Below are 26,323 nucleotides of genomic sequence, written 5' to 3' on the forward strand. Positions count from 1 at the left end.
CCAAAAACTCCAGAAATTTGTCATTTAAACCCACTTTAGTATTTTTTTCTTCTTCATTTTTCAGATTTTTTTTTAACACTGTACATTACGTCTCGACTTTAACGCTTAAACGTTCTACCGCAGACATCCACGTAGAACCCCTCCCCACATCGCGGTAATGCCACCTGTCCGCCGCTGGAACAATGTACGGCCGAAAGTGGACGTAAAAACACCAATTAAATCGGTAATTGTTTTAAACGCTCTGGAGTCCCGTATTTACCCCATAATATTTTGCAAACTCTGGTCCTGCGTTATTTCAAAATAACAGCTCTTTTCTTTAATTACCGATCACAAACGAAGGCGTGACTCTGTTTATATCATTTCGTTTGCCACTTATAATTTCGCTCGGCTGCCGTACGGAGTTCTTAATTACATTTATGGGCCCAAACTTCGCCTCTCGTTGTCATGGCGATCGCTTCTGTCCAAATGTGTGTTTTGTTTTGGCGTAACTTTGACAGACGACGAGGGTAATTTAAACTGTGATTTAAACTGTGAGGAGTAACTCTGTCTCTGAAACAGGACTAAACCAGGACTGAAACAGGACTAAACAGGACTAAACCAGGACTGAAACAAGGACTAAACAAGGACTAAACCAGGACTAAACCAGGACTAAACCAGGACTAAACCAGGACTGAAACAGGACTGAAAACAGGACTGAAACAGGACTAAACAGGACTAAACCAGGACTAAACCAGGACTAAACCAGGACTGAAACAGGACTAAACCAGGACTAAACCAGGACTGAAACAGGACTAAAACAGGACTAAAACAGGACTGAAACAGGACTAAACCAGGACTAAAACAGAACTAAACCAGGACTAAACCAGGACTGAAACAGGACTAAACCAGGACTAAACAGGACTAAACAGGACTAAACCAGGACTGAAACAGGACTAAAACAGGACTAAAACAGGACTGAAACAGGACTAAACAGGACTGAAACAGGACTAAACCAGGACTGAAAACAGGACTAAAACCAGGACTAAAACAGGACTGAAACAGGACTAAACCAGGACTAAACCAGGACTGAAACAGGACTAAACAGGAAACAGGACTAAACAGGACTAAACAGGATTACAGGACTAAACAGGACTAAAAACAGGACTAAACCAGGACTGAAAACAGGACTAAACCAGGACTGAAACACTAAACCAGGACTAAACAGGACTAAACCAGGACTGGAAAACAGGACTAAACCAGGACTAAACAGGACTGGAAAACAGGACTAAACCAGGACTTAAACAGGACTAGGACTAAACAGGACTGAACGAGGACTAAAACAGGACTAAAACAGGACTCTAAACGAGGACTACATCAGGTCTAAACCAAGGACTAAACTAGGACTTTAAACCAGGACTAAACCAGGACTAAACCAGGACTGAAACAGGACTAAACCAGGACTAAACCAGGACTGAAACAGGACTAAACCAGGACTGAAACAGGACTAAACCAGGATTACACAGGACTCAGGTCTAAAACAGGACTAAAACAGGACTGAACGAGGACTAAAACAGGACTAAAACAGGACTAAAACAGGACTAAAACAGGTCTAAAACAGGTCTAAACAGGAGGACTACATCAGGTCTAAACCAAGACTAAACTAGGTTTAAACCAGGACTAAACCAGGTCTAAACCAGGATTAAAACAGGACTAAACTCAGACTAAACCAGGACTAAACTAAGACTAAAATAGGTTTAAACCAGGACTATACCAGGACTATACCAGATCTAAACCAGGTCTACATCAGGTCTAAACCAGGTCTACGTGAGGTCTAAATCAGGTCTAAACCAGGACTAAATTAGAACTAAACCAGGACAACACCAGGTCTAAACCAGGACTACTTCAGGTCTAAACCAGGTCTAAACTAAGTCTAAATCAGGACTAAACTAAGACTAAACCGGGACTAAAATAAGACTAAACCAGGACTATGTCAGGTCTAAACCAGGACTAAACCAGGACTACATCAGGTCTATGTCAGGACTACTTCAGGTCTAAACCAGGACACCAGAAAAGTTCCACAATGTTCTTTTAAAATCCGTATTAAATAATTGAACCCTGCACATTTGTTCACATTTTAGACGAAAATAAACCTCCTTAACCTTCACGTTAACTTTAATTTTACGGCATTATTCCGTCGTCTTTTTTTTTCGTCGTTGTCGTCGTCTGAAGTCGATCCGGGCCAGGTCTGCGCTTTAGTTCTGGTTTATTAAGTTCGGTCGTCGTGGAAACAGCAGGTACAGAGACGGGCCTTGACTCGGAGCCAAAATGGCGTCCGGCGCATTTGTTTGTGCTGACGTCCCAACTGTTTCACTTGGACTCTCTTCTCTTTCCCGAGGAGACGAGATGGGACGCGGCCAAAACCCCGCTCCATTATTATTATTCTACAGCCTCGTGTCGCCGTTTGAAGAGTTCATTTGTAAAAAATTAAATTAAAAAAAAAAACAAAACAGATAAATGCAGTTTGAAAAAGTCGTATATTTTAACTCCAAACTAAATATTGTTCTTTTCTCCTTGATTAAATCCACTGAAAATCTGAAGAGGATGGAAAAAACGGAACAAAAATACACATGTAAAAAAATACACATAAATACACAAATAAAAATAATTTAATTCTGAATAAAAATGTGTTCCGCTTTAAAAAGATAATGTAAACACTTAATTCCTAATGAAAATGTTTGTTCGGAATTAAACTTGATTCTGAAGTAAGTCGTTGGTTTATTCCGACAAATTCATTTATTCCTCAATCATGTAAACGTGACAGGACTAAACCAGGATTAAACTAAGACTAAACCAGGACTAAACTAAAACTAAACCAGGACTAAACTAAAACTAAACCAGGTCTAAACTAAGACTAAACCAGGACTAAACTAAGACTAAACCAGGACTACTAAACTAAACAGACTAAACTAAACAGGACTAAACTAAACTAAACCAGGACTAAACTAAGAACTAAACCAGGATTAAACTAAACCAGACTAAACCAGGAAACTAAGACTAAGGACTAAATAACCAGGACTAAACTAAGACTAAACCAGGACTAAACTAAAGACTAAACCAGGACTAAACTAAAGACTAAACCAGGACTTAAACTAAGACTAAACAGGACTAAACTAAGACTAAACCAGGACTAAACTAAGACTAAAAAGACTAAACCAGGTCTAAATTAAGTCTAAACCAGGACTAAACTAAGACTAAACCAGGACTAAACTAAGACTAAACCAGGACTAAACTAAAACTAAGACTAAACCAGGACTAAACTAAACTAAGACTAAACTAAAGACAGGACTAAACTAAACTAAACCAGGACTAAAACTAAACTAGACTAAACCAGGACTAAACTAAAACTAAACCAGACTAAACTAAACAGGACTAAATTTAAGACTAAAAACCAAACCAGGACTAAATTAAGAGACTAAACTAAACAGGACTAAATTAAGAAGACTAAAACCAGGACTAAATTGAGACTAAACCAGGACTAAATTGAGACTAAGACTAAACTACCAGGACTAAATTAAGACTAAACCAGAACTACCTCAGGACTAAACCAGGACTAAATTAAGACTAAACCAGGACTACATCAGGTCTAATAAATAAAGACGGTTTAATGAGTTTTCCATGTAAACCTCAATTCGGAATTATTTTTTCCATGTAAACTCGAAGGAGAAATATTAATTCGGAATTAAAAAACATCATGTAAACGTGGCCGGTGATCTGATTTTTTTTCTTTGTTTTTGAGCAGAACATGTCTTGCCCCAGTGCTGATATATACAGAGAATCAGGAAGTGTGTCATTTGCATTATAACATCGATCAGAAAACGGCGTAACCTCGACATTTTAACCAACCTCCGTCTGTTTTTCCAGGTACGACTTCATCGAGATCCGAGACGGGACTTCGGAAAACGCGGACGTCCTGGGGCGTCACTGCAGCAACATCGCTCCCCCTCCGATCATCTCGTCCGGTCCGGCTCTGCAGATCCGGTTCGTGTCCGACTACGCCCACCAGGGGGCCGGCTTCTCTCTGCGCTACGAGATCTACAAAACCGGTAAGAATCTGAGCGGGTTTTTATTTCGACGCCGACGGGAAAAGCAAGTTTGTGTTTACGGTTTGTGTTCGAGTTGAAGATCTAAGTTGTTTGGCGGCTTCTTTTCCGGTTTTAACGTAATTATTTTTTGACGCTCAAAGTTTTCTGATGTGAGAAAATTCCTGGATTTCTTTGTGAAATTTTGAAAAGTTAAAATATTTGGTACATTTTACAAAATTTGGTTGAAAATGTCATTAAAACTTGTAATATGACTGAGTTCAAACTACAGTAAAACTAAGACTAAACCTGGAACTAAACCCAGACTAGACCAGGACTAGAACGAGATTAGACCAGGACTAGAACTGGACTAGAAGAGGACTATATGAGAACCACATCAAGTCTACTTAAGGACTAAACCAGGGCTAGACCAGGACTAGACAAGCACTCGAACTGGACTTGAAGAGTATCAAACCAAGTCTACTTCAGAACTTAGCACTAAACCCGGGACTAAACCCAGAAATGAACCAGGACTAGACCAGGACTGGACCTATAGTCAGGCCAAGTCTACATCAGGACTAAACAAGGACTAGACCATAACTAGACCAGTAGTTAACCAGGACTAGAGGAGGACCAATCCAAGTCTACTTCAGGACTAAACCAGGTCCAAACGCAGGACTAAACCAAGGGCCAAGACATGTCTACCTCAGGACTAAACCTAAGACTAAACCTAGGACTAAACTAAACTAAGGACTAAACCAAGGACTAGGACCAGACAAACCAGGACTAAGGACTATGTCTACTTCAGGACTAAACTCGGACTAAACCAGGACTAAACCAGGACTAAACCAAGGACCAAAACAGGACCTCAGGACTAAAGACTAAACCAGGACTAAACCAGGACTAAACCAAGGACCAAAACACGTCTACCTCAGGACTAAATTAGGACTAAACCAGGACTAAACCAAGGACCAAGACATGTCTACATCAGGACTAAACCAAGGACTAAACCAAGGACTAAACCAAGGACTAAACTACCAAGGACTAAACCAAGGACTAAACCAAGGACCAAGACATGTTTACCTCAGGACTAAATTAGGACTAAACCAGGACTAAACTAGGACTAAACCAGGACTAAACCAAGGACCAAGACAGGTCTACCTCAGGACTAAACCCAGGACTAAACCAAGGACTAAACCAAGGACCAAGACATGTTTACCTCAGGACTAAACCAAGGACCAAGGACATGTCTACATCAGGACTAAATTAGGACTAAACAGGACTAAACAAGACTAAACCAGGATTTCTTTGTCAAATTTGAGAAGTTAAAATATTTGGTACATTTTACAAAATTTGGTTGAAAATGTCATTAAAACTTGTAATATGACTGAGTTCAGACTACAGTAAAACTAAGACTAAACCTGGAACTAAACCCAGACTAGACCAGGACTAGAACGAGATTAGACCAGGACTAGAACTGGACTAGAAGAGGACTATATGAGAACCACATCAAGTCTACTTAAGGACTAAAACCAGGGCTAGACCAGGACTAGACAAGCACTCGAAACTGGACTTGAAGAGTATCAAACCAAGTCTACTTCAGAACTTAGCACTAAACCCGGGACTAAACCCAGAAATGAACCAGGACTAGACCAGGACTGGACCTATAGTCAGGCCAAGTCTACATCAGGACTAAACAAGGACTAGACCATAACTAGACCAGTATTTAACCAGGACTAGAGGAGGACCAATCCAAGTCTACTTCAGGATTAAACCAGGTCCAAACGCAGGACTAAACCAAGGGCCAAGACATGTCTACCTCAGGACTAAACCAGGACTAAATGAGGACTAAAGGAAGGACCAAGACATGTCTACCTCAGGACTAAACCAGGACTAAACTAGGACTATACCAAGACTAAACCAAGACTAAACCAGGACAAACCAAGACTAAACCAGGACTAAACTAAGACTATCAAGACTAAACCAAGACTAAACCAAGACTAAACCAAGACTAAACCAGGACTAAACCAGGACTAAACCAGGACTAAACTAGGACTAAACCAAGGACTAAACCAAGGACTAAGACATGTCCACCTCAGGACTGAACTAAGACTAAACAAGGACTAAACTAGGACTAAACCAAGACTAGACCATAACTAGACCAGTAGTTGACCAGGACTACAAGAGAACCAGTCCAAGTCTACTTCAGGACTAAACTCGGACTAAAAAGAACTAAACCAAGGACCAAAACATGTCTACCTCAGGACTAAACTAGGACTAAACTAGGTAAACCAGACTAAACAGAACTAAAACAGGACTAAACCAGGACTAAACCAAGGACCAAAACACGTCTACCTCAGGACTAAACTAGGACTAAACCAAGGACTAAACCAAGGACTAAACCAAGGACTAAACCAAGGACCAAGACATGTTTACCTCAGGACTAAATTAGGACTAAACCAGGACTAAACTAGGACTAAACCAGGACTAAACCAGGACTAAACCAGGACTAAACCAAGGACTAAACCAAGGACCAAACATGTCTACATCAGGACTAAATTAGGACTAAACCAAGGACCAAGACATGTCTACATCAGGACTAAATTAGGACTAGGACTAAACCAGGACTAAACCAGGACTAAACCAGGACTAAACCAAGGATTAAGACATGTTTACCTCAAGACTGAACCAGGTCTAAACAAGGACTAAACTAGGACTAAACCAGGACTCAATCCTCGACTCGACACTACACTAAAACACGACGTAAACCTCCATAAATCCTCTTTAAAAACACATTTATCAGAACCCGTGCCTTATATTTTCTGCCCTCTCGGTCCCACAGAGGAAGTGCCCGTAACAGCCAATTTAAGACACATTCCAGTCGAGTCTGAAGGCGGATCTGAAAAAAACTATAAAAACTCTGGGGTTTGTTTACGCTGCGGAGGCGCCGAGCGTGGTGTGAACGATGCTCGCGCGTCGGCTCCACTGATCGCGAGCTCCGGGTCATTAGCAAAGCACGCTATAGGAAGTGGAGAAAACATCAACTCCGCCGAGAGTCACTGAAGAACCGACAGAAGAACCGTGTTTACTTGTTTTGTTTGTTCGCGCTAATAAAGTTTGGGCAGTTTTGAATAGAAAGTTGTTGGGAGTTGTCAAAAAAAAAAGGTTCATTTGGTCTTAAAGAAGTGAATATTTTTGGTATTTTGTTTGTAAAATGGTCCTAATAATGTGGTACCAAATGGAAAAACTACAACCGGGACCAAACCTGGACTAGATCAGGACTAAACCTATAATCAAGCCAAACCTACATCAAGATCAGACCAGAACTAGACCAGATTATTAAGAGGAGCCTTGTTTTGTTTGTTCATGCTAATAAAGTTTGGGCAGGTTTGAATGGAAAGTTGTCGGGAATTTTCTAAAGAGGTTCATTTGGTTTTCCTTAAAAGGTGCATTGTGTAACTTTTCTCCATGGAAGAGGGGATTTTTAAAGTCACAAATGTTAAAATCACAAATGTTAAACTTTCTCCTTTATATTAGTAATTGTAGTCCAGTTGTAGTCCACTTGTAGTCCAGTTGTAGTCCACTTGTAGTCCAGTTGTAGTCCAATTGTAGCCCAGTTGTAGTCCACTTGTAGTCTAGTTGTAGTCCAATTGTAGTCCAGTTGAGTCCTTTTGTAGTCCAGTTGTAATCCAATTGTAGCCCAGTTGTAGTCCAGTTGTATTTCAGTTGTAGTCCAATTGTAGTCCAGTTGTAGTCCAATTGTAGCCCAGTTGTAGCCGAGTGGTTGTCCAGTTGTAGTCCAGTTGTACTCCAGTTGTAGCCGAGTGGTTGTCCAGTTGTAGTCCAATTGTAATCTAGTTGTAGTCCAATTGTAGTCTAGTTGTAGTCCAGTTGTAGTTCTAGTTGTAGTCCAATTGTAGTCCAGTTGTAGTCCAGTTGTAGTCCAATTGTAGTCCAGTTGTAGTCCAGTTGTAGTCCAGTTGTAGTCCAGTTGTAGTCCAGTTGTAGTCCAGTTGTAGTCCAGTTGTAGCCCAGTTGTAGTCCAGTTGTAGTCCAGTTGTAGTCCAGTTGTAGTCCAGTTGTAGTCCAATTGTAGTCTAGTTGTAGTCCAGTTGTAGTCCAATTGTAGTCCAGTTGTAGTCCAGTTGTAGTCCAATTGTAGTCCAGTTGTAGTCCAGTTGTAGTCCAGTTGTAGCCCAGTTGTAGCCAAGTGGTGTAGTCCAGTTGTAGTCCAGTTGTAGTCCAATTGTAGTCCAGTTGTAGTCCAGTTGTAGTCCAATTGTAGTCCAGTTGTAGTCCAGTTAGTCCAGTTGTAGTCCAATTGTAGTCCAATTGTAGCCCAGTTGTAGCGAGTGGTCCAGTGTAGTCCAGTTGTAGTCTAGTTGTAGTCCAGTTGTAGTCTAGTTGTAGTCCAGTTGTAGTCTAGTTGTAGTCCAGTTGTAGTTCAGTTGTATTCCTGGTCCAGTCCTGGTCAAGTCCTGGCCTAGGCCTGGTTTAGTCCTGGTTTAGTTCTGGTCCTTGGTTTGTTTCTCTTTTATAGCTGAATGTTGTGAATGTTTATTTAATTAAAGGCACAATGTGTAGCTTCAGTTTCAGTCTTTTTTGTTTTAGCAGAGCAACATTTTCTTCAGGACTAAACAGGACTAAACCAAGACTTTTTGTACTTAAACTGTGAAAATACAACTTGCCGCACTTAAGATCATAAAAACAACAACTCTTTGCACTTTAAATAAAACAAAAAAAAATCAAATGTTGCTTGAATTAAGTGAAACAGACTTGTTCCATTTGTCGTTATTTTTCGACTCAAATAAACTCAAACGTTCTTTATTTACGTCATTTTTAAGTATGTAGATCAATATTGCTTTTTGTAGTGTCCAGTTTCAGTCTTTTTTGTTTTAACATCGATGTATTTTCTCCAGGTTTTGGGCAGTTAAAATCGTGTTAAACGTGATAGCGGTTGGTTAGCCTGTTAGCTTGTTAGCCCGTTAGCCCATTAGCTTGTTAGCCCGTTAGCAGCTAAACGTGAAATGTTTGTTTTGAAGACGTGCGCCGGGAGAATAAACAGATTACCGTGAAGATAATTCAGAGTAAGAGTCCCACTAAAACCGTTTAAGGAGATTAGGCGGCGTAGCTCAGCTCTTTAGCCACATCGCCGTCACAACAGCCAATCAAAGGCTTAGTTGGTGGTTTCAGACGTGCGCGAGCAAAGGTGCGCCGTTTGATTGAGCTTTTTTTGGTTCATTTTGTGTCATATTGGTTCTAATAATAATAATAATAATAATAATAATAGAAAATGGTGAATGTGTAAGAACTAAGAACTAAGAAATGCACTGAAAAACTGGAACCAGGACTAGACTAGAACTGGACCAGGCCTAGACCAGATCAAAACCAGGACAAAACTGGGACAAAACAAAGACTAAACCAGGACTAGACCAAGGCTAGACTAGGACTAAACCCAGGACTAAACCCAAGACTAAACCCAGGACTAGACCAGGACTAGACCAGGACTAGACCAGGACTAGACCAGGACTAGACCAGGTAAAAACTGGGATAAAACAAAGATTAAACCAGGACTAGACCAAGGCTAGACTAGGACTAAACCCAGGACTAGACCAGGACTAGAACAGATCAATCCAGGACAAAACAAAGACTAAACCAGGACTAGACCAAGGCTAGACTAGGATTTAACCCAGGACTAAACCCAGGACTCAGACCAGGACCAGACCAGGACCAGACCAGGACCAGACCAGGACCAGACCAGGACCAGACCAGGACTAGAACAGATCAAAACCAGGACAAAACCGGGATAAAATGAAGACTAAACCCAGGACTAAACCCAGGGCTAGACCAGGTCAAAACTGGGACAAAACAAGTTCTAAACCAGGTCTAAACCAGGTCTAAACCAGGTCTAAACCAGGTCTAAACCAGGTCTAAACCAGGTCTAACCCCGTCCCATAAACAGTCTCGGTCTCTGGAGTCTGTGTGTCGGTCTGAACCTCTTTTACGGCGTCACCTGTGAGGAGCCGCACACACTCGTCCTTGAGAGAAACGCCTCTCACTTTACTCTCTTACCCATAAATCCCTGGGGCGGTGTTTGACCTTTGCCCTTTTTGGTCCCTCCGGGGCACCGTAGATCACGGACCGCGCCTGCATGTGTCTGCGGCGTTTAGAGCTGCTGGACGAGCGGCGAGGAGCAGGGAAATTAAGACATAAAAACAATTTTTTACCTTTGTCTGGTGAAAAAAATAATGAAATTAAATATTGTATTTTATTATTACAAATTTGAACTAATTCTGTTTAAATTCATTTGATTATTCGAAAAGTAACAATTCTGAATGTTTTTGTTTGTTTTTCTTCTGTACAGTTTTGGCCCTCCTAAAGTTAAGTCCTGGTTTAGTCCTGGTTTAGACCTGGTTTTGTTCTAGTTTAGACCTGGTTTAAACCTGGTTTAGTCCGGATCAGGGCTTGGTTTAGTCCAGGTTTAGTTGTGGTTTAGACCTGGTTCAGACCTGTTTAGTCCTTGGTTTAGTCTTTGGTTTAGTCCTGATTTAGTCCTGGTTAAGTCCTAGTTTAGTCTTGGTTTAATCCTGGTTTAGATTTGGTATAGTCCTGGTTTAGTCCTTGGTTTAGTCCTTGGTTTAGTCTTGGTTTAGTCTTGGTTTAATCCTGGTTTAGATTTGGTATAGTCCCAATTTGGTCCCGGTTTAGCCCTGGTTTAGTCCTGATTTAATTTTGATTTAGTCCTGGCTTAGTCCTGATTTGGTCCTTGGTTTAGTCCTGGTTTAGATTTGGTTTAGTCCTGGTTTAGACCTGATTTAGAGAAGAGCATTCGACAGATGCTCCACCAGTAAAGTTCCACAGTGCAGCTTTAAACCCTGCCCCTTAAGTGAACCTGAGACGCTCGAGTGTTTGTGTGAAGGCTGCGGAGTGAAGCGACCTCACGCACTCTGAGTCCGTGTGTGTTTTTTGTGTGTTTGTGTGTGTTTTTTGTGTGTATTTTCTCTCTCTCGATCGCCGCCGGTGCCGTTCTCGTCGCTCTCGTTCGTCTTTAGCCTTGAGCCGCTCTCAGATTTATGTTTACGGACGCCGGCGGGTGATTGTCCCTGAGATTGTGGCACTTTTTCAGCTTGAACGCTTCACGGGGCGACGGCAGGACAGAGGCGGCATCCGTAACTGTCACCGCCCAGAAAGTTCCAAAAGACCAGGATGAAGAATGAGCCTAATATGAGTTTAATCTTCCAGCAAACAAAAGACGACAGTTCAGAAATACTTTTCATAAAATAAAATAGAATGTAATCAAAATGGAAATGTTGACTTTAAAGCCACACTGTGTAGTTTTTTAGTCAAAGAAAAATGAAAAATAGACTTAGATAGGTGAGTGAGCATGGTTGTGTTTTCGGCTCCATCAACTCTGGCTCCAGTTCACTTTGTATTGAAAAACCAGCTCCTCTCTCTCTGCACCTGTAGCTGTGAGACTCGTCATTTTGGTCTTAAAATGTTCTTAGTAACTTGATCTACATGATTCTGGGGTTTTTATTTAACTCAGTTTGTCCAGAAATAAATTCCTATTCCTAATCTGGAACTAGAATCCGTGTATCATTTGTTCATTCGTTTTTCAATTTAAAACCAAAAATAAGAAAACGAAAAAATGACGTGACTTCCATGACTGTGATGCCGGACTTTTGCACTGCATACGGACTGAACCAGACCGGGACCAGACCGAGATTGAGACCAGACCGGGATCAGAGCAGGACTGAGACCAGGACCAGGCCGGGACCAGACCGGGACCACACGGAGGCTCAGAGCCCACGGTAGGGTCGGAGCTCGAAGCTGAGGCTCGGACCCTGTGGAGGCTCGGAGTCAAAGCTCGGAGTCCACTCTGGTTCCGGTCTGGTCCCGGACCTGGATCAGTCCTGGTTCAGTTCATATGCGGCGCAAAAGTTCAAAATCGCAGTAACGGAATCATCTCTTTTGTCCATTTTTCATTTAAACACAAAATCCAAAACTGAAAAAACAAATCATTATCTCTTTTTTTTCTTGGTTTTGGAGACAAATAATGAAGAAAACAGTTGTATTTTTTCATCTTCTTATTTTTGGTTTTATATTGAAAAACGAATGAACGAATGATACACAGATTAACTAGGCTCAAAATTTCCTCATAACTGCTAGCCTCAGTGAGTTTCATTTGACTAATGGGTGACTCCAGTGATGGGAATAATGGCATTAAAGTAAACACTGTTACTCACGGTGTTGCTTTTTTCAGTAATGTAACTAATTACGTTTTCTATCTAACGTTGTTACCGTTACCGTCACACCGTTTCTGCTCGTTACTGAAACTGTCGTCTGATGTCAGTGAATAAACTTTGCTCTAAAACACAGTGAATCCGCGCTCACCTTCAATAAGGACAGTGATAGAAGTTTATCTGCGTGTCGTCTCCTCCTGTCCTCACTCCTCTGCTCTGTTTTTATCTCCATAAACTGACGGAGGAACGACTCGCAGCAGGACTCACATCTGACTCACAAATTAACTGATATTTCTGCTGTTGGACTTACAGTATTTTCTCTGCTGTGTGACATGTAAACAAACAAAACCGTGTGATGACGTCATTGGGCCAAAAGTAACGCAGTTTCCCTGGTAACTAGTGACTTTTATAGTAAAGTAGCTCAGTTACTAACTATACTACCATGACTTTTTGGGAGAAGTAACTAGTAATTATAACCAATTACTTTCTCAAAGTAACGTGCCCAACACTGGTGACGTCACAAACACTTCTTCTTCATACAGTCTGTGGTTCTTACTGAGCGAGTTGAGCTCTCATCTCCGCAAACCTAATTCTTATTAAGCTGCAGGAGGCACCTCTTCCTGCTTGGCTTGAATATTATACAAGGATTAAACCATGGTCTAAACTAGATCTAAACCAGGATTAAACCAGGGTCTAAATCAGGACTAAAAGTGACTGAACAGGACTAAACCAGACCGAAACCTACTCTAATGCTGCCTTATTCGTGATTGTGTTGGCCATATTGGAGTGACCGGTGAGGGGCTGGTGAGGGGCTGGTGAGGGGCTGGTGAGGGGCTGGTGCGGGGCTGGTGAGGGGCTGGTGCGGGGCTGGTGAGGGGCTGGTGAGGGGCTGGTGCGGGGCTGGTGAGGGGCTGGTGCTTGGCTGGTGAGGGGCTGGTGCTTGGCTGGTGAGGGGCTGGTGAGGGGCTGGTGAGGGGCTGGGTGGGGGCTGGTGCGGGGCTGATGTGGCGCTGGTGAGGGGCTGATGTGGCGCTGGTGCGGGGCTGGTGAGCCGCTGGTGAGGGGCTGGTGAGGGGGCTGGTGAGGGGCTGGTGCGGGGCTGGTGAGGGGCTGGTGTGGGGCTGGTGAGGGGCTGGTGTGGGGCTGGTGAGGGGCTGGTGAGGGGCTGATGTGGCGCTGGTGCGGAGTGGTGAGGCTGGTGAGGGCTGGTGAGGGGCTGGTGCGGGGCTGGTGAGGGGCTGGTGCGGGGCTGGTGAGGGGCTGGTGTGGGGCTGGTGAGGGGGGCTGGTGAGGGGCTGGTGAGGGGCTGGTGTGGGGGCTGGTGCGGGGCTGGTGAGGGGCTGGTGAGGGGCTGGTGAGGGGCTGGTGAGGGGCTGGTGAGGGGCTGGTGCTTGGCTGGTGTGGCGCTGGTGCGGGGCTGGTGAGGGGCTGGTGCGGGCTGGGGCTGGTGCGGGCTGGTGCGGGCTGGTGCGGGGCTGGTGCGGGGCTGGTGAGGGGCTGGTGCGGGGCTGGTGCGGGCTGGTGAGGGGCTGGTGAGGGCTGGTGCTTGGCTGGTGCTTGGCTGATGTGGCGCTGGTGCGGGCTGGTGCGGGGCTGGTGCGGGGCTGGTGCGGGCTGGTGTGGGGGCTGGTGCGGGGCTGGTGCGGCGCTGGTGCGGGGCTGGTGCGGGGCTGGTGCGGGGCTGGTGCGGGGCTGGTGCTTGGCTGGTGCGGGGCTGGTGAGGGGCTGGTGCGGGCTGGTGCTGGGGCTGGTGCTTGGCTGGTGCGGGGCTGGTGAGGGGCTGGTGGGCGGTGGGCTGGTGTGGGGCTGGTGCGGGGCTGGTGCGGGGCTGGTGCTTGGTGCTGGTGGCTGGTGCGGGGGCTGGTGAGGGGCTGTGGGGGGGGCGGGGCTGAGGGGGCTGATGTGGCGCTGGTGCAGTTGCAGGAGTTGGGCACCGTTGCCATGGTTTTAACAAGAGCCCAGTATAGCGTGTTGTTTTTTTTTTTTCCTTGTGTGTGTGAGAAGGTGTCAAACGTGTGTGTGGGTGGTTCTTCTCGGCGTGTGGTGCCAGATTCGTCGTATATGTGTGTGTAGGTCTGTGTGTGTGTAGGTCTGTGTGTGTGTGTAGGTCTGTGTGTGTGTGTGTGTGTGTAGGTCTGTGTGTGTGTAGGTGTGTGTGTAGGTCTGTGTGTGTGTGTGTAGGTCTGTGTGTGTGTGTAAGTCTGTGTGTTCTGTGAGTGGGAGGAGAGATGAGCTCTGTAAAAACACATCTGCCATAAGAAACATTAAATCAGGACGGAGACGCTCGTATCATGTGATTCTGCTCAAATACCAACTCGGATTTAAAGTTAGAACGGAGAAAATGGATTATCATGTGGAGGGTGATCTGTGTGTCGTTCGTTCATTCGTTCTTCAAAATAAATCCAAAAATAAGAAAACGAAAAAATAACAGTTTTCTTCTTTATTTGTCTCCAAAGCCAAAATGAAAAAACAGATAATGATTTGTTTTTTCAGTTTTTGATTTTGTGTTTAAATGAAAAATGAAAAAAAAAAAAACTGAACCAGGACTAAAACAGAACCAAACTGGTCTAGTCCCGGTCTCAATCCGGATCTCAGTCCTGGTCTCAGTGCTGGTCTTAGTCCTGATTTACTCCTGTTTTACTCCTGGTTTAGTCCTGGTTTAGTCCCATTTTAGTCCTGGTTTAGTTCTGGTTTAGTCCCGTTTTAGTCCTAGTTTAGTCCTGGTTTAGTCCCGTTTTAGTCCTGGTTTAGTCCTGGTTTAATCCCGATTTAGTCCTGATTTAATCCTGTTTTAGTCCCGTTTTGGTCCTGGTTTAGTCCCGGTTTAGTCCCAGTTTAGTCCCGGTTTAGCCCTGTTTTAGTCCCGGTTTAGTCCCGGTTTAGTCCCGGTTTAGTCCCGGTTTAGTCCCGGTTTAGTCCCGGTTTAGTCCCGTTTTAGTCCTGATTTAATCCTGTTTTAGTGCTGTTTTAGTACCGGTTTTAGTACTGGTTTAGTCCCAGTTTAGTCCCAGTTTAGTCTTGGTTCAGTCTTGGTTCAGTCCATTATCTGTTTTTTTCATTTTGGTTTTGGAGACAAATAACGAAGAAAATTTAATTTTTTTCATTTTCTTATTTTTGGTTTTATTTTGAAAAACGAATGAACGAATGACACACGGATTTAGGACACTTCAGTTCAATTCAGTTAACGCAATCTTAAATATTTAATCTTATTTTCAAGACACCATTTCGCCAATTTTCCCACCGTTTTCAGCTGTTACCATGGAAACAGATTCGCTTAATGTCACACTGTGGAACGTACGCAGTAAAGTTACACACTGCACCTTTATTCACAAGAAAAATCCAAACACAGATTTTTTAATTTTTTTATTTTTTTTATTGGCAGTACAGCTTTTTCTCCAAACAGCAAATTGAGCCCAAACCTGCTGAAGCTCCTCCGGCAAAAACCTGGCAACGCTGGTGGGAAAACAAATCTGAAATTGGTACAAAATTCAACACGGAAAACATTAAAATTAAAATCCAAAATGTGCAAAAACTACAGAAGGGAGACTAAACGTTGCCTCCAGAAAACGTCTCGCGAGTAAACGTGTTATTAGCAATTAAATGTTTCTTAAACGTGATTAGGCATTTCGTTTTTAGACCAGTTTTTACCGTTTAGTTTCTACGATACGGGACTCTAGGTCAGGGCTCGGCGAACTTAAACACTCAAATTGTGTTTTTTAACCCGTGTGCTCTGTAAAAAAGACTATTGTGTGTTGTATTTATGAAATCAATGAAACGCTACAGAGAACACAGAATTTTATTTACCAAGAAACATTTTAAGCTCTTGGTTGATGCTTATTTAAAGTGAAATACTCGATGTTTATTTCAGTTCTCGTAGGAAATAAAAATCCGAATTTAATTATCCACCTGCAGCGAAGACTTTTTTTCTTCCTGTTCTTTTTGTTCATGCAGCAAAGACGGATTGGAAAATGTATTTATGTTCATTTTTTTGTTGTTGTTTTTCTCTTTAAACTGTTGCCAGCAAAAATATAAACTGAGCAATAAATAAATAAATGAATAAATAAACAAATTTATCCAAAACGAAGACGGCCTCGAAGCCAGACCGTCTTTAACATTTTGAGCAGAGTCTTTATCTCGTATCTGTTTTGGAAGACGCTTCGCAGACGCTCTAATTGAATTCCCCTGTTTTGACTGGTAATAATGAAGCTGTAGCTCCTGGCGTTCCCACACGGCGTTCCCACACGGCGTTCCCACACGGCGTTCCCACACGGCGTTCCCACACGGTTTATGTTTGTGTTTATCGTGTCAGAGTTTAGATATAAAAAGCCCAGCAGGTTGTTGTGTTCGTGTTCGTGTGTGTTCGTGTGTGTGTGTTTTTCGAGGGTGCGTCCGGGCGCTGATACGGATCTCTGGACGCGGCTCCGAGGTGTGTGCTCCCGTTTCCTTCCCGTTTCAAACTCGCCTCCGGTCGTCTCACTAATTATTAAAATCCATAATCTATTTTTAGAGGCAAAATTGTGTTCGGAGTGAAAATTTTCATGGTAATATTTGAGAAAAAAATGAAATCTGAACTTGAAACTAATCCAAGAAGCCCATGTGTTTCAGAGCTTTTGTAGAGGGAGGGCATCTGACGCAATAAACCAGGACTAGACCAAGACTAGACTAGAACTAAACCGAGTCTAAAGGGTAAATAATGTCAACTTTTGAATTAGGTCTTAATTAGGTCTAAACATAGTCTCAACAAGGACTAAACCATGATGAAACCAGGGACTAAACCAGGACTAAACTAGGACTAAACCAGGTCTGAACCAAGTCTAAGCCACGACAAAACCAGGGACTAAACCAGGTCTAATCTAGGTCTAAACCAGATCTAAAAACATCTAAACCAAGACTAAACTGGGACCAACCTGGGACTAAACCTAGGTCTAAACGAAGTCTAAACCAGGACGAAATCAGAACGAAACCAGGTCTAAACCAGGTCTAAACCAGGGACTAAACCAGGGACTAAACCAGGGACTAAACCAGGTCTAATCTAGGTCTAAACCAGATCTAAAAACATCTAAACCAAGACTAAACTGGGACCAACCTGGGACTAAACCTAGGTCTAAACGAAGTCTAAACCAGGACGAAATCAGAACGAAACCAGGTCTAAACCAGGTCTAAACCAGATCTAAAGCAGGTCTAAACCAGGTCTAAACCAGGGACTAAACCAGGTCTAAAGCAGGTCTTAACCAGGTCTAAATCAGGTCTAAATGAGGATTAAATCAAACCATATCTAAAGTTTAAATAGAATGATCTAGTGTGAGTGTGTTAATAGTGCGTCTCGTTGTGAGTTGTGCGTTTGTGTGTGTGTGTGTGTGTGTGTGTGTGTGTGTGTGTGTGTGTGTGTGTGTATGTGTGTGTGTGTGTGTGATGTGTGTGTGTTGTGTGTGTGTGTGTGTATGTGTGTGTGTGTGTGTGTGTGTGTGTGTGTGTGTGTGTTATGTGTGTGTGTGTGTGTGTATGTGTGTGTGTGTGTGTGTGTGTGTGTTATGTGTGTGATGAGTGTGTGTGTGTGTGTGTATGCGTGTTGTGTGTGTGTGTGTGTGTGCGTGGCGGCCCCGCCCTGCCTCTGTAAATGTGATTTGTGTGTTATTGTTTGCCGCTTCAGTCAGATTACATAACCACTCCAGGGAGCCGCGTTTGGAGCCGTATCGACTCGAGCAGGATCCTCTCCACAGCCCCGGCTCGTTCCTCAGCGCGAGGGGCCGACCTGCTGCTACGGCATCCATCTTGAGGACCCCCCCCCCCAACACTCACTCTCTGCTGCCCCCGGGGGAAAGGAGGTCAAACTCTGCCCCCTAATCACTGTCTCCAACACAAAACTACACAACAACACAAAAAAACTACACAAAACTACACAAAAAACTACACAGGTGCTGCGCTTCACTACAGGGATCGATTAGACCTGCTTTAGACCTGTTTTAGACCTGGTATAGTCCCTGTTTTAGACCTGGTATAGTCCCTGGTTCAGTCCTGGTTTAGACCTGGTTCAGTCCTGTTTTAGACTTGGTTTAGTCCCTGATTTAGTCCCTGGTTTCATCATGGTTTAGACCTAGATTAAACCTGGTTTAGTCCTAGTTTAGACCTGGTTCAGTCCTGGTTTAGACCTGGTTCAGTCCTGTTTTAGACTTGGTTTAGTCCCTGATTTAGTCCCTGGTTTCATCATGGTTTAGACCTAGATTAAACCTGGTTTAGTCCTAGTTTAGACCTAGTTTAGACCTGGTTTAGTCCAAATTTAGACGTATTTTAGATCTAGTTTAGACCTAGATTTAACCTGGTTTAGTCCTAGTTTAGTCCTAGTTTAGACCTGGTTTAGTCCCAGTTTTGTCCTGGTTTGGACTTATTTTAGATCTAGTTTAGACCTAGATTAATCCTGGTTTAGTCCTTTGTTTAGTCCCAGTTTCGACCATGTCTAGACCATGTTTAGACCATGTTTAGTCCTGGTTTAGTCCCTCGTTTAGTCCCTGGTTTAGACTTATTTTAGATCTAGTTTAGACCTAGATTAGTCCTGGTTTAGTCCTTTATTTAGTCACAGTATAGACCACGTTTAGACCTGGTTTAGACCTGGTTTCGATCATGTTTGGAACCATGATTAGAACTAGTTTATAGGCTCTAAAAAGTCCTTGTGGTTTAAGCTTGGGATAGTCCTGGTTTAGACCTGGTTTAGTCCTGGTTTAGTCCCAGTTCCTTCATGATCTCAGCTCGTTTACAAAAAAAACCCTGTGACATTAATAAAATACGTGTATGCGACATTTTACTATCATAAAAAAAAAAAAAAAAAAAAACATTTCAAAATCCTGATGATCCAGTTTGTCAGAATCCTCCTCATCCCAGATCTTAGTGTATTTGTATATTTGCCCCTGGTCTCCCACACAGATGCCCCCTGCCCCCCCCTCGCCCCCCCTCCTGCCCCTCCCTCGCTCTCTTTGTGCCCTACTTTTGCCCCGTGTGTGTTTAACCCTTTATTCACCCTCCTGTGACGCTGTTACCAGGGGCCGGGGGGGAAGACTCCACACTCTGCCCCAGCACAGAGCACCAATCCTGGGCACGCGGCGGAGGACCTGCCCCTGCTCCCTACAGCTCCTCCGGCTAGTAGTAGTAGTAGTAGTAGTATAGTAGTAGTAGTAGTAGTAGTAGTAGTAGTAGTAGTGGTAGTAATTGTAGTAGTAGTATGTTAATAGTTGAAGTAGTAGTGGTAGTAGTACTAATTTGTAGTATATTGTAGTATTTGTAGTAGTAGTAGTAGTGGTAGTAGTAGTAGTAGTAGTAGTAGTATGTTAATAGTTGAAGTAGTAGTGGTAGTAGTACTAATTAGTATATTGTAGTATTTGTAGTAGTAGTAGTAGTAGTAGTAGTAGTAGTGGTAGTAGTGGTAGTAATTGTAGTAGTAGTATGTTAATAGTTGAAGTAGTAGTGGTAGTAGTACTAATTAGTAGTATATTGTAGTATTTGTAGTAGTAGTAGTAGTGTAGTGGTAGTAGTATTGTATAGTAGTAGTATGTTAATAGTTGAAGTAGTAGTAGTAGTAGTAGTAGTATAGTAGTAGTAGTAGTAGTATGTTAATAGTTGAAGTAGTAGTGGTAGTAGTATTAGTATATTGTAGTATTTGTAGTAGTAGTAGTAGTAGTAGTAGTAGTAGTAGTAGTAGTGGTAGTAATTGTAGTAGTAGTATGTTAATAGTTGAAGTAGTAGGTAGTTAGTACTAATTAGTAGTAAATTGTAGTATTTGTAGTAGTAGTAGTAGTGGTAGTGGTAGTAATTGTAGTAGTAGTATGTTAATAGTTGAAGTAGTAAGTGGTAGTAGTACTAATTAGTAGTAAATTGTAGTATTATAGTAGTAGTAGTAGTAGTAGTAATTGTAGTAGTAGTATGTTAATAGTTGAAGTAGTAGTGGTAGTAGTAGTACTAATAGTAGTAGTAGTATTTGTAGTAGTAGTAGTAGTAGTAATTGTAGTAGTAGTATGTTAATAGTTGAAGTAGTAGTGGTAGTAGTACTAATTAGTAGTAAATTGTAGTATTTGTAGTAGTAGTAGTAGTAGTAGTAATTGTAGTAGTAGTATGTTAATAGTTGAAGTAGTAGTGGTAGTAGTACTAATTAGTAGTAAATTGTAGTATTTGTAGTAGTAGTAGTAGTAGTAGTAGTAATTGTAGTAGTAGTATGTTAATAGTTGAAGTAGTAGTGGTAGTAGTACTAATTAGTAGTAAATTGTAGTATTTGTAGTAGTAGTAGTAGTAGTAGTAATTGTAGTAGTAGTATGTTAATAGTTGAAGTAGTAGTGGTAGTAGTACTAATTAGTAGTATATTGTAGTATTTGTAGTAGTAGTAGTAGTAGTAAATAGTACAGGTAGAGTCCATTAACAGTTGTGAATCTTAATTAACGAGCGGATAAGTTTAGTCCTGGTTTAGATTTATTTTAGATCTAATTTAGACCTAGATTAGTCCTGGTTCAGTCTTGGTTTAGACCTGGTTTTGTGCTGGTTTAGTCCTGGTTTAGACCTAGATTAGTCCTAGGTTTAGTCCCAGTTTAATCCCAGATTAGTCCTGGTTTAGACTTATTTCAGATCTAGTTTTAAGACCTAGATTAGTCCTCGGTTTAGTCCCTGGTTTAGTCCCTGGTTTAGTCCTGGTTTAGATATATTTAAGATCTAGTTTAGACCTAGATTAGTCTTGGTTTAGTCTTAGTTTAGATCATGATTGGACTTGGTTTAGTCCTGATTTACTCCTGATTTAAACCACTCAGTCTTTCAGTCATTCTGAGATTGTTTAGACCTGGTTGAGTTCTGACTTAGTCCTGTTTTTGTCCTGGTTTTAAGTCTTGTTTGTTCCTGGTACTGGTTTAGTCCTTGTTGAGTTATTTTTTGAGTCCTGATTGAGTCCTGGTTGAGTCCTGGTTGAGTCCTGGTTGAGTTCTTGATTGTCCTTTCATAATCCATCTTTAGTCACTGTTTTATATGAACTGGTGAATTGGATAAAATATTGTAAAAAATTATTTAATATTTGAAAATTACAGATATTTTTCTTACTTTCCCAACACTTAAAACCATTTCCCATAAATATTTCCCGTTTTGCTCGTAGAATTCCTGGACGTGGTCTTTCCTCCGTGTGTCCTCTGTCCTCTGTCCTTGGTCCTTGGTCCTTGGTCCTTGGTCCTTGTCACTTCTCTTTAACGACGTGGAGGTTTGAGGAGCTCCTCCTCGTGGCACCCTGGGGTCACAGCGGGGTCAGTGTGGAGGTCACAGCGGGGTCGTGGCTCGCGGCGTCGTACCTCTGACCCCCCCCTCTCCCCACCCGCCCACGCCACCACCCGCCCCCCCCCCTCCCTCCTCCTCCGCCCGCGCACACGTCAAAACAGACTCTCGCTCCTGATGCTTCGCTCTGATTGGACAGATTTGCTCACAGCTGATTGGTCGAGTTTGTTTGTTTACAAGAGGTTAAAGTTAAACAGCGAGAAGTAAACACAAGGTACATGGTTTAGTCCTGGTTTAGATCAAGTTTAATCCTGGATTGGACCATGTTTAGTCCTGGTTTAGACCACGTTTAATCCATGTTTAGTCCATGTTTAGTCCTGGTTTAGTCCTGGTTTAGTCCATGTTTAGTCCTGGTTTAGTCCATGTTTAGTCCTGGTTTAGTTCATGTTTAGTCCTGGTTTAGTCCATGTTTAGTCCTGGTTTTAGAGCACGTTTAGTCCTGGTTTAGTCCATGTTTAGTCCTGGTTTAGTCCATGTTTAGTCCTGGTTTAGACCATGTTTAGTCCTGGTTTAGTCCATGTTTAGTCCTGGTTTAGACCACGTTTAGTCCTGGTTTAGACCACGTTTAGTCCTGGTTTAGACCATGTTTAGTCCTGGTTTAGACCATGTTTAGTCCTGGTTTAGACCACGTTTAGTCCTGGTTTAGTCCACGTTTAGTCCTGGTTTAGACCACGTTTAGTCCTGGTTTAGTCCATGTTTAGTCCTGGTTTAGACCATGTTTAGTCCTGGTTTAGACCACGTTTAGTCCTTGTTTAGTCCTGGTTTTAGACCACGTTTAGTCCTGGTTTAGTCCATGTTTAGTCCTGGTTTTAGACCACGTTTAGTCCTGGTTTAGACCACGTTTAGTCCTGGTTTAGACCACGTTTAGTCCTGGTTTAGACCACGTTTAGTCCTGGTTTAGTCCATTTTTAGTCCTGGTTTAGTCCATGGTTTAGTCCATGTTTAGTCCTGATTTTAGACCATATTTAGTCCTGGTTTAGACCACATTTAGTCCTGGTTGAGTCCACGTTTAGTCCTGGTTTTAGACCACGTTTAGTCCTGGTTTAGTCCATGTTTAGTCCTGGTTTAGACCATGTTTAGTCCTGGTTTAGTCCATGTTTAGTCCTGGTTTAGACCACGTTTAGACCTGGTTTAGACCTGGTTTAGACCTGGTTTAGACCTGGTTTAGACCTGGTTTTAGACCTGTTTTAGACCTGGTTAGACCTGGTTTAGACCTGGTTTAGACCTGGTTTAGTCCTGGTTTAGTCCATGTTTAGTCCTGGTTTAGACCTGGTTTAGACCTGGGTTTAGACCTGGTTTAGACCTGGTTTTGTCCCAGTTCATTCATGATTCCAGCCTAATCCCGCTAATTAAACCGACGCTAAATGAGATGGTGAATAATTAAAATGGCGTTTAGGAAAAACAAGATGATGAGGAAGTCCAGAGAAACAGGAAACGACGACGACTTTTATATCGAACTCGTTTTAAATCTCCTGTATTATGTAAAAAAACGACTCTTTTGAGCTTCATGTCGTGTTCTCCAAAACTCCAAACTCGCTGTTCCTCCTTGAGCCGAGCGTTTTCAGGTTCGTTTGTGACGAGGAAACTACATTAGAATCAAAAAACAGAGCGATATTTTGTCCTTTAAACTTGTATTTTTTGTTTTATTTCTCTGGATGAGCTGGAGTCTGTTTTCTCACTCCGTCGTCGTGGGGGAACGCCGGATCTAAACTAGGGCTTTTTCTGCACCGCCGCTTTTTGACACGAGTCTGAAACCTTCCTGCCTCACCTGTTTACACCTGTCTGCTCCTGTCTGCACCTGTCTGCTCCACCTGTGCTCATATAGACTGATCTGTGATACTGAGAGAGGAGAAGAGAGGGAAGAGGGAAGGAGAGAGGGAGAGAGAAAGAAGATGAGATGAGAAGAGAGGAGGAGAGAGAGAGAGACAAGCAGAGGGGAAAAATAGGAAAGAGAGAGAGATAAAGATGATAAGATGAGAGGAGGAGAGAGACGGAGGGGAAAGAGGGAGAGAAAGAGAGAAGATGAGAAGAGAGACGGACAGAAGGTGGGAAGAGAGAGGTAGAGAGTAAGAAAGAGAGAGAAGACAAGATGAGAGGAGAAGAGAGAGAGAAACTGACGGGGAAAGAGGGAAAGAGAGAGAAGACAAGATGAGGGGAGGAGAGAGAGAAGATGAGGAGAGAGACGGAGGTAGAGGGGGAAGAGAAAGAAGACAAGATGAAAGGAGGAGAGAGAGAAACAGGCGGGGGGGCGAGAGAGGAGAAGATGAGAAGCGGAGAGAGAGACAGAGGGGAGAAGAGGGAGGTAGAGAGAGAAAGAAGACAAGATGAGAGGAGGAGAGAGAGAAAGAGTTGGGAAGAGGGAGGTAGAGAGAGAAAGAAGACAAGATGAGAGGAGGAGAGAGAGAAAGAGTTGGGAAGAGGGAGGTAGAGAGAGAAAGAAGACAAGATGAGAGGAGGAGAGAGAGAAAGAGTTGGGAAGAGGGAGGTAGAGAGAGAAAGAAGACAAGATGAGAGGAGGAGAGAGAGAAAGAGTTGCGAAGAGGGAGGTAGAGAGCAAGTGAAAGAAAGAAGACAAGATGAGAGGAAGAAAGAGAGAAACAGAGGCAGAGGTAGAAAATAGGAAAGAGAGAGATGATAAAGACAAGTTTAGTAGAAGAGAGAGAGACATAAGGGGTGAAGAGGAGGAGAGAGAGACAGAAGGTGGGAAGAGGGAGGTAGAGAGAGAGAAAGAGAGAGAAGACAAGATGAGAGAAGGGAGAGAGAGACAGAGGGGAAGAGAGAAAGACAAGATGAGATGACGAGAGAGAGAGACAGAGAGAAGGGGGGAACAGGGAAGCAAGAAGAAAGCAAGAAAGAGAGAGAAGACAAGATAAGAGGAGGAGAGAGAGAGAGAAAGGGGGGGAAGAGGGAAAGAGAGAGAAAGACAGAGAAGACAAGATGAGGGGAGGAGAGAGAGGATGAGGAGAGAGAGAGGTAGACGGGGAAGAGAAAGAAGACAAAATGAAAGGAGGAGAGAGAGAAACAGGCGGGGGGGCGAGAGAGGAGAAGATGAGAAGCGGAGAGAGAGACAGAGGGGAGAAGAGGGAGGTAGAGAGAGAAAGAAGACAAGATGAAAGGAGGAGAGAGAGAAAGAGTTGGGAAGAGGGAGGTAGAGAGAGAAAGAAGACAAGATGAGAGGAGGAGAGAGAGAAAGAGTTGGGAAGAGGGAGGTAGAGAGAGAAAGAAGACAAGATGAGAGGAGGAGAGAGAGAAAGAGTTGCGAAGAGGGAGGTAGAGAGCAAGTGAAAGAAAGAAGACAAGATGAGAGGAAGAAAGAGAGAAACAGAGGCAGAGGTAGAAAATAGGAAAGAGAGAGAGATGATAAAGACAAGTTTAGTAGAAGAGAGAGAGACATAAGGGGTGAAGAGGAGGAGAGAGAGACAGAAGGTGGGAAGAGGGAGGTAGAGAGAGAGAAAGAGAGAGAAGACAAGATGAGAGAAGGGAGAGAGAGACAGAGGGGAAGAGAGAAAGACAAGATGAGATGACGAGAGAGAGAGACAGAGAGAAGGGGGGAACAGGGAAGCAAGAAGAAAGCAAGAAAGAGAGAGAAGACAAGATAAGAGGAGGAGAGAGAGAGAGAAAGGGGGGGAAGAGAGAGAAAGAGAGAAGACAAGGAGAAACACAGACAGAAGGTGGGAAGAAAGAGGTAGAGAGCAAGAGAAAGAGAAAGAAGACAAGATGAGAGAAGAGAGCGAGACAGAAAGAAGAGGGAAGACGGAGGTAGAGAAGAGAGTGGGAGGTGAGATGGAGAGAAAGTGATTAACAGAGGGAGATAAAGAGAACGTGGGTGAAAGAGAGAAAGAGAAAGAAAAAAGAAAGAGAGAGAAAGAGGTTTAAAGGTGTAGTCAGTCTGTAGTCGGTAGTAAATTCCACTTAAACTGACTCTTGTAAACTTTAAATCATGCTCGTGTTAAATGTTGTTACTTTTTTTTATTTCGTTTTGTTTACACGTAGATCTCCAAACCTCAAAACGCTCTGTTCCACCTGGTGATGTCACGACGTGGTAGTTTTCAAGTGAACGGCTCCTTTTAAATCCGCCGCTCGGTTTGTGTGAATGAAACAAAATAGAAGTTTTTACGGATTTAATTAAGAGGTTTCACTGAGAAGAGTAAACAAGGCAGTAGCAGTAGCAGTAGTAGTAGTAGTAGTAGTAGTAGTAGTAGTAGTAGTAGTAGTAGTAGTAGTAGTAGTAGTAGTAAAAGTACCTTGAGGGGGTTTAGATCCAGACTGAACCGGACTTGGACAATGAAGATATGAAGATAGTGACAGGGCCCATCCTTTTCACCTTCTGCCCCCCTCCTCCTCTTCCTCTTCTTCTTCTCTCCTCTTCCTCAGACATGTACAGGGGGCAACGGCAGCGGAGTCTACCCAGCAACCCACCCCCCTCTACCCCTCCATCTCCCTCCATCTCCCCAGACGCTTCCCTCCCCCTCCCTCCCTCCCTGTAACACCCGGGCGGAGAGCAGCCTGGAGACATGTCTGACCAAATGGCTCATGTAAACAAGAAGATGGGCAAAGGAAGGTGTCAAATACTCCCACTAATACTGCAATTACTACGACTACTACTACTACTACTACTACTACTAGTAGTGCTATTACTACTACTACTACAAGCAGATTATTGAGGTAAATAAAAAGTTGGGGGCAAAAGGATAGTGTCAAATACTCTACTACGTCTAGTCCTGCTACTTC

General features: G+C 43.0%; 1 protein-coding gene across 1 annotated transcript in view; it reads left to right on the forward strand.

The window, feature by feature from the left end:
- LOC110168349 (neuropilin-2-like) overlaps positions 1 to 26,323 on the forward strand; it is a 186,401-nt gene that overhangs the window by 46,150 nt on the left and 113,928 nt on the right. The window contains exon 3 of the mRNA XM_055163701.1: positions 3,901 to 4,082. Within this exon, the coding sequence (XP_055019676.1) occupies positions 3,901 to 4,082 (182 nt within the window). The remainder of the gene's footprint in view (positions 1 to 3,900; positions 4,083 to 26,323) is intronic.

Source organism: Boleophthalmus pectinirostris, unplaced genomic scaffold, assembly GCF_026225935.1.
Source record: "Boleophthalmus pectinirostris isolate CB_2022bp ecotype Guang Dong unplaced genomic scaffold, ASM2622593v1 HiC_scaffold_11, whole genome shotgun sequence".
Lineage (NCBI taxonomy): Eukaryota > Metazoa > Chordata > Actinopteri > Gobiiformes > Gobiidae > Boleophthalmus > Boleophthalmus pectinirostris.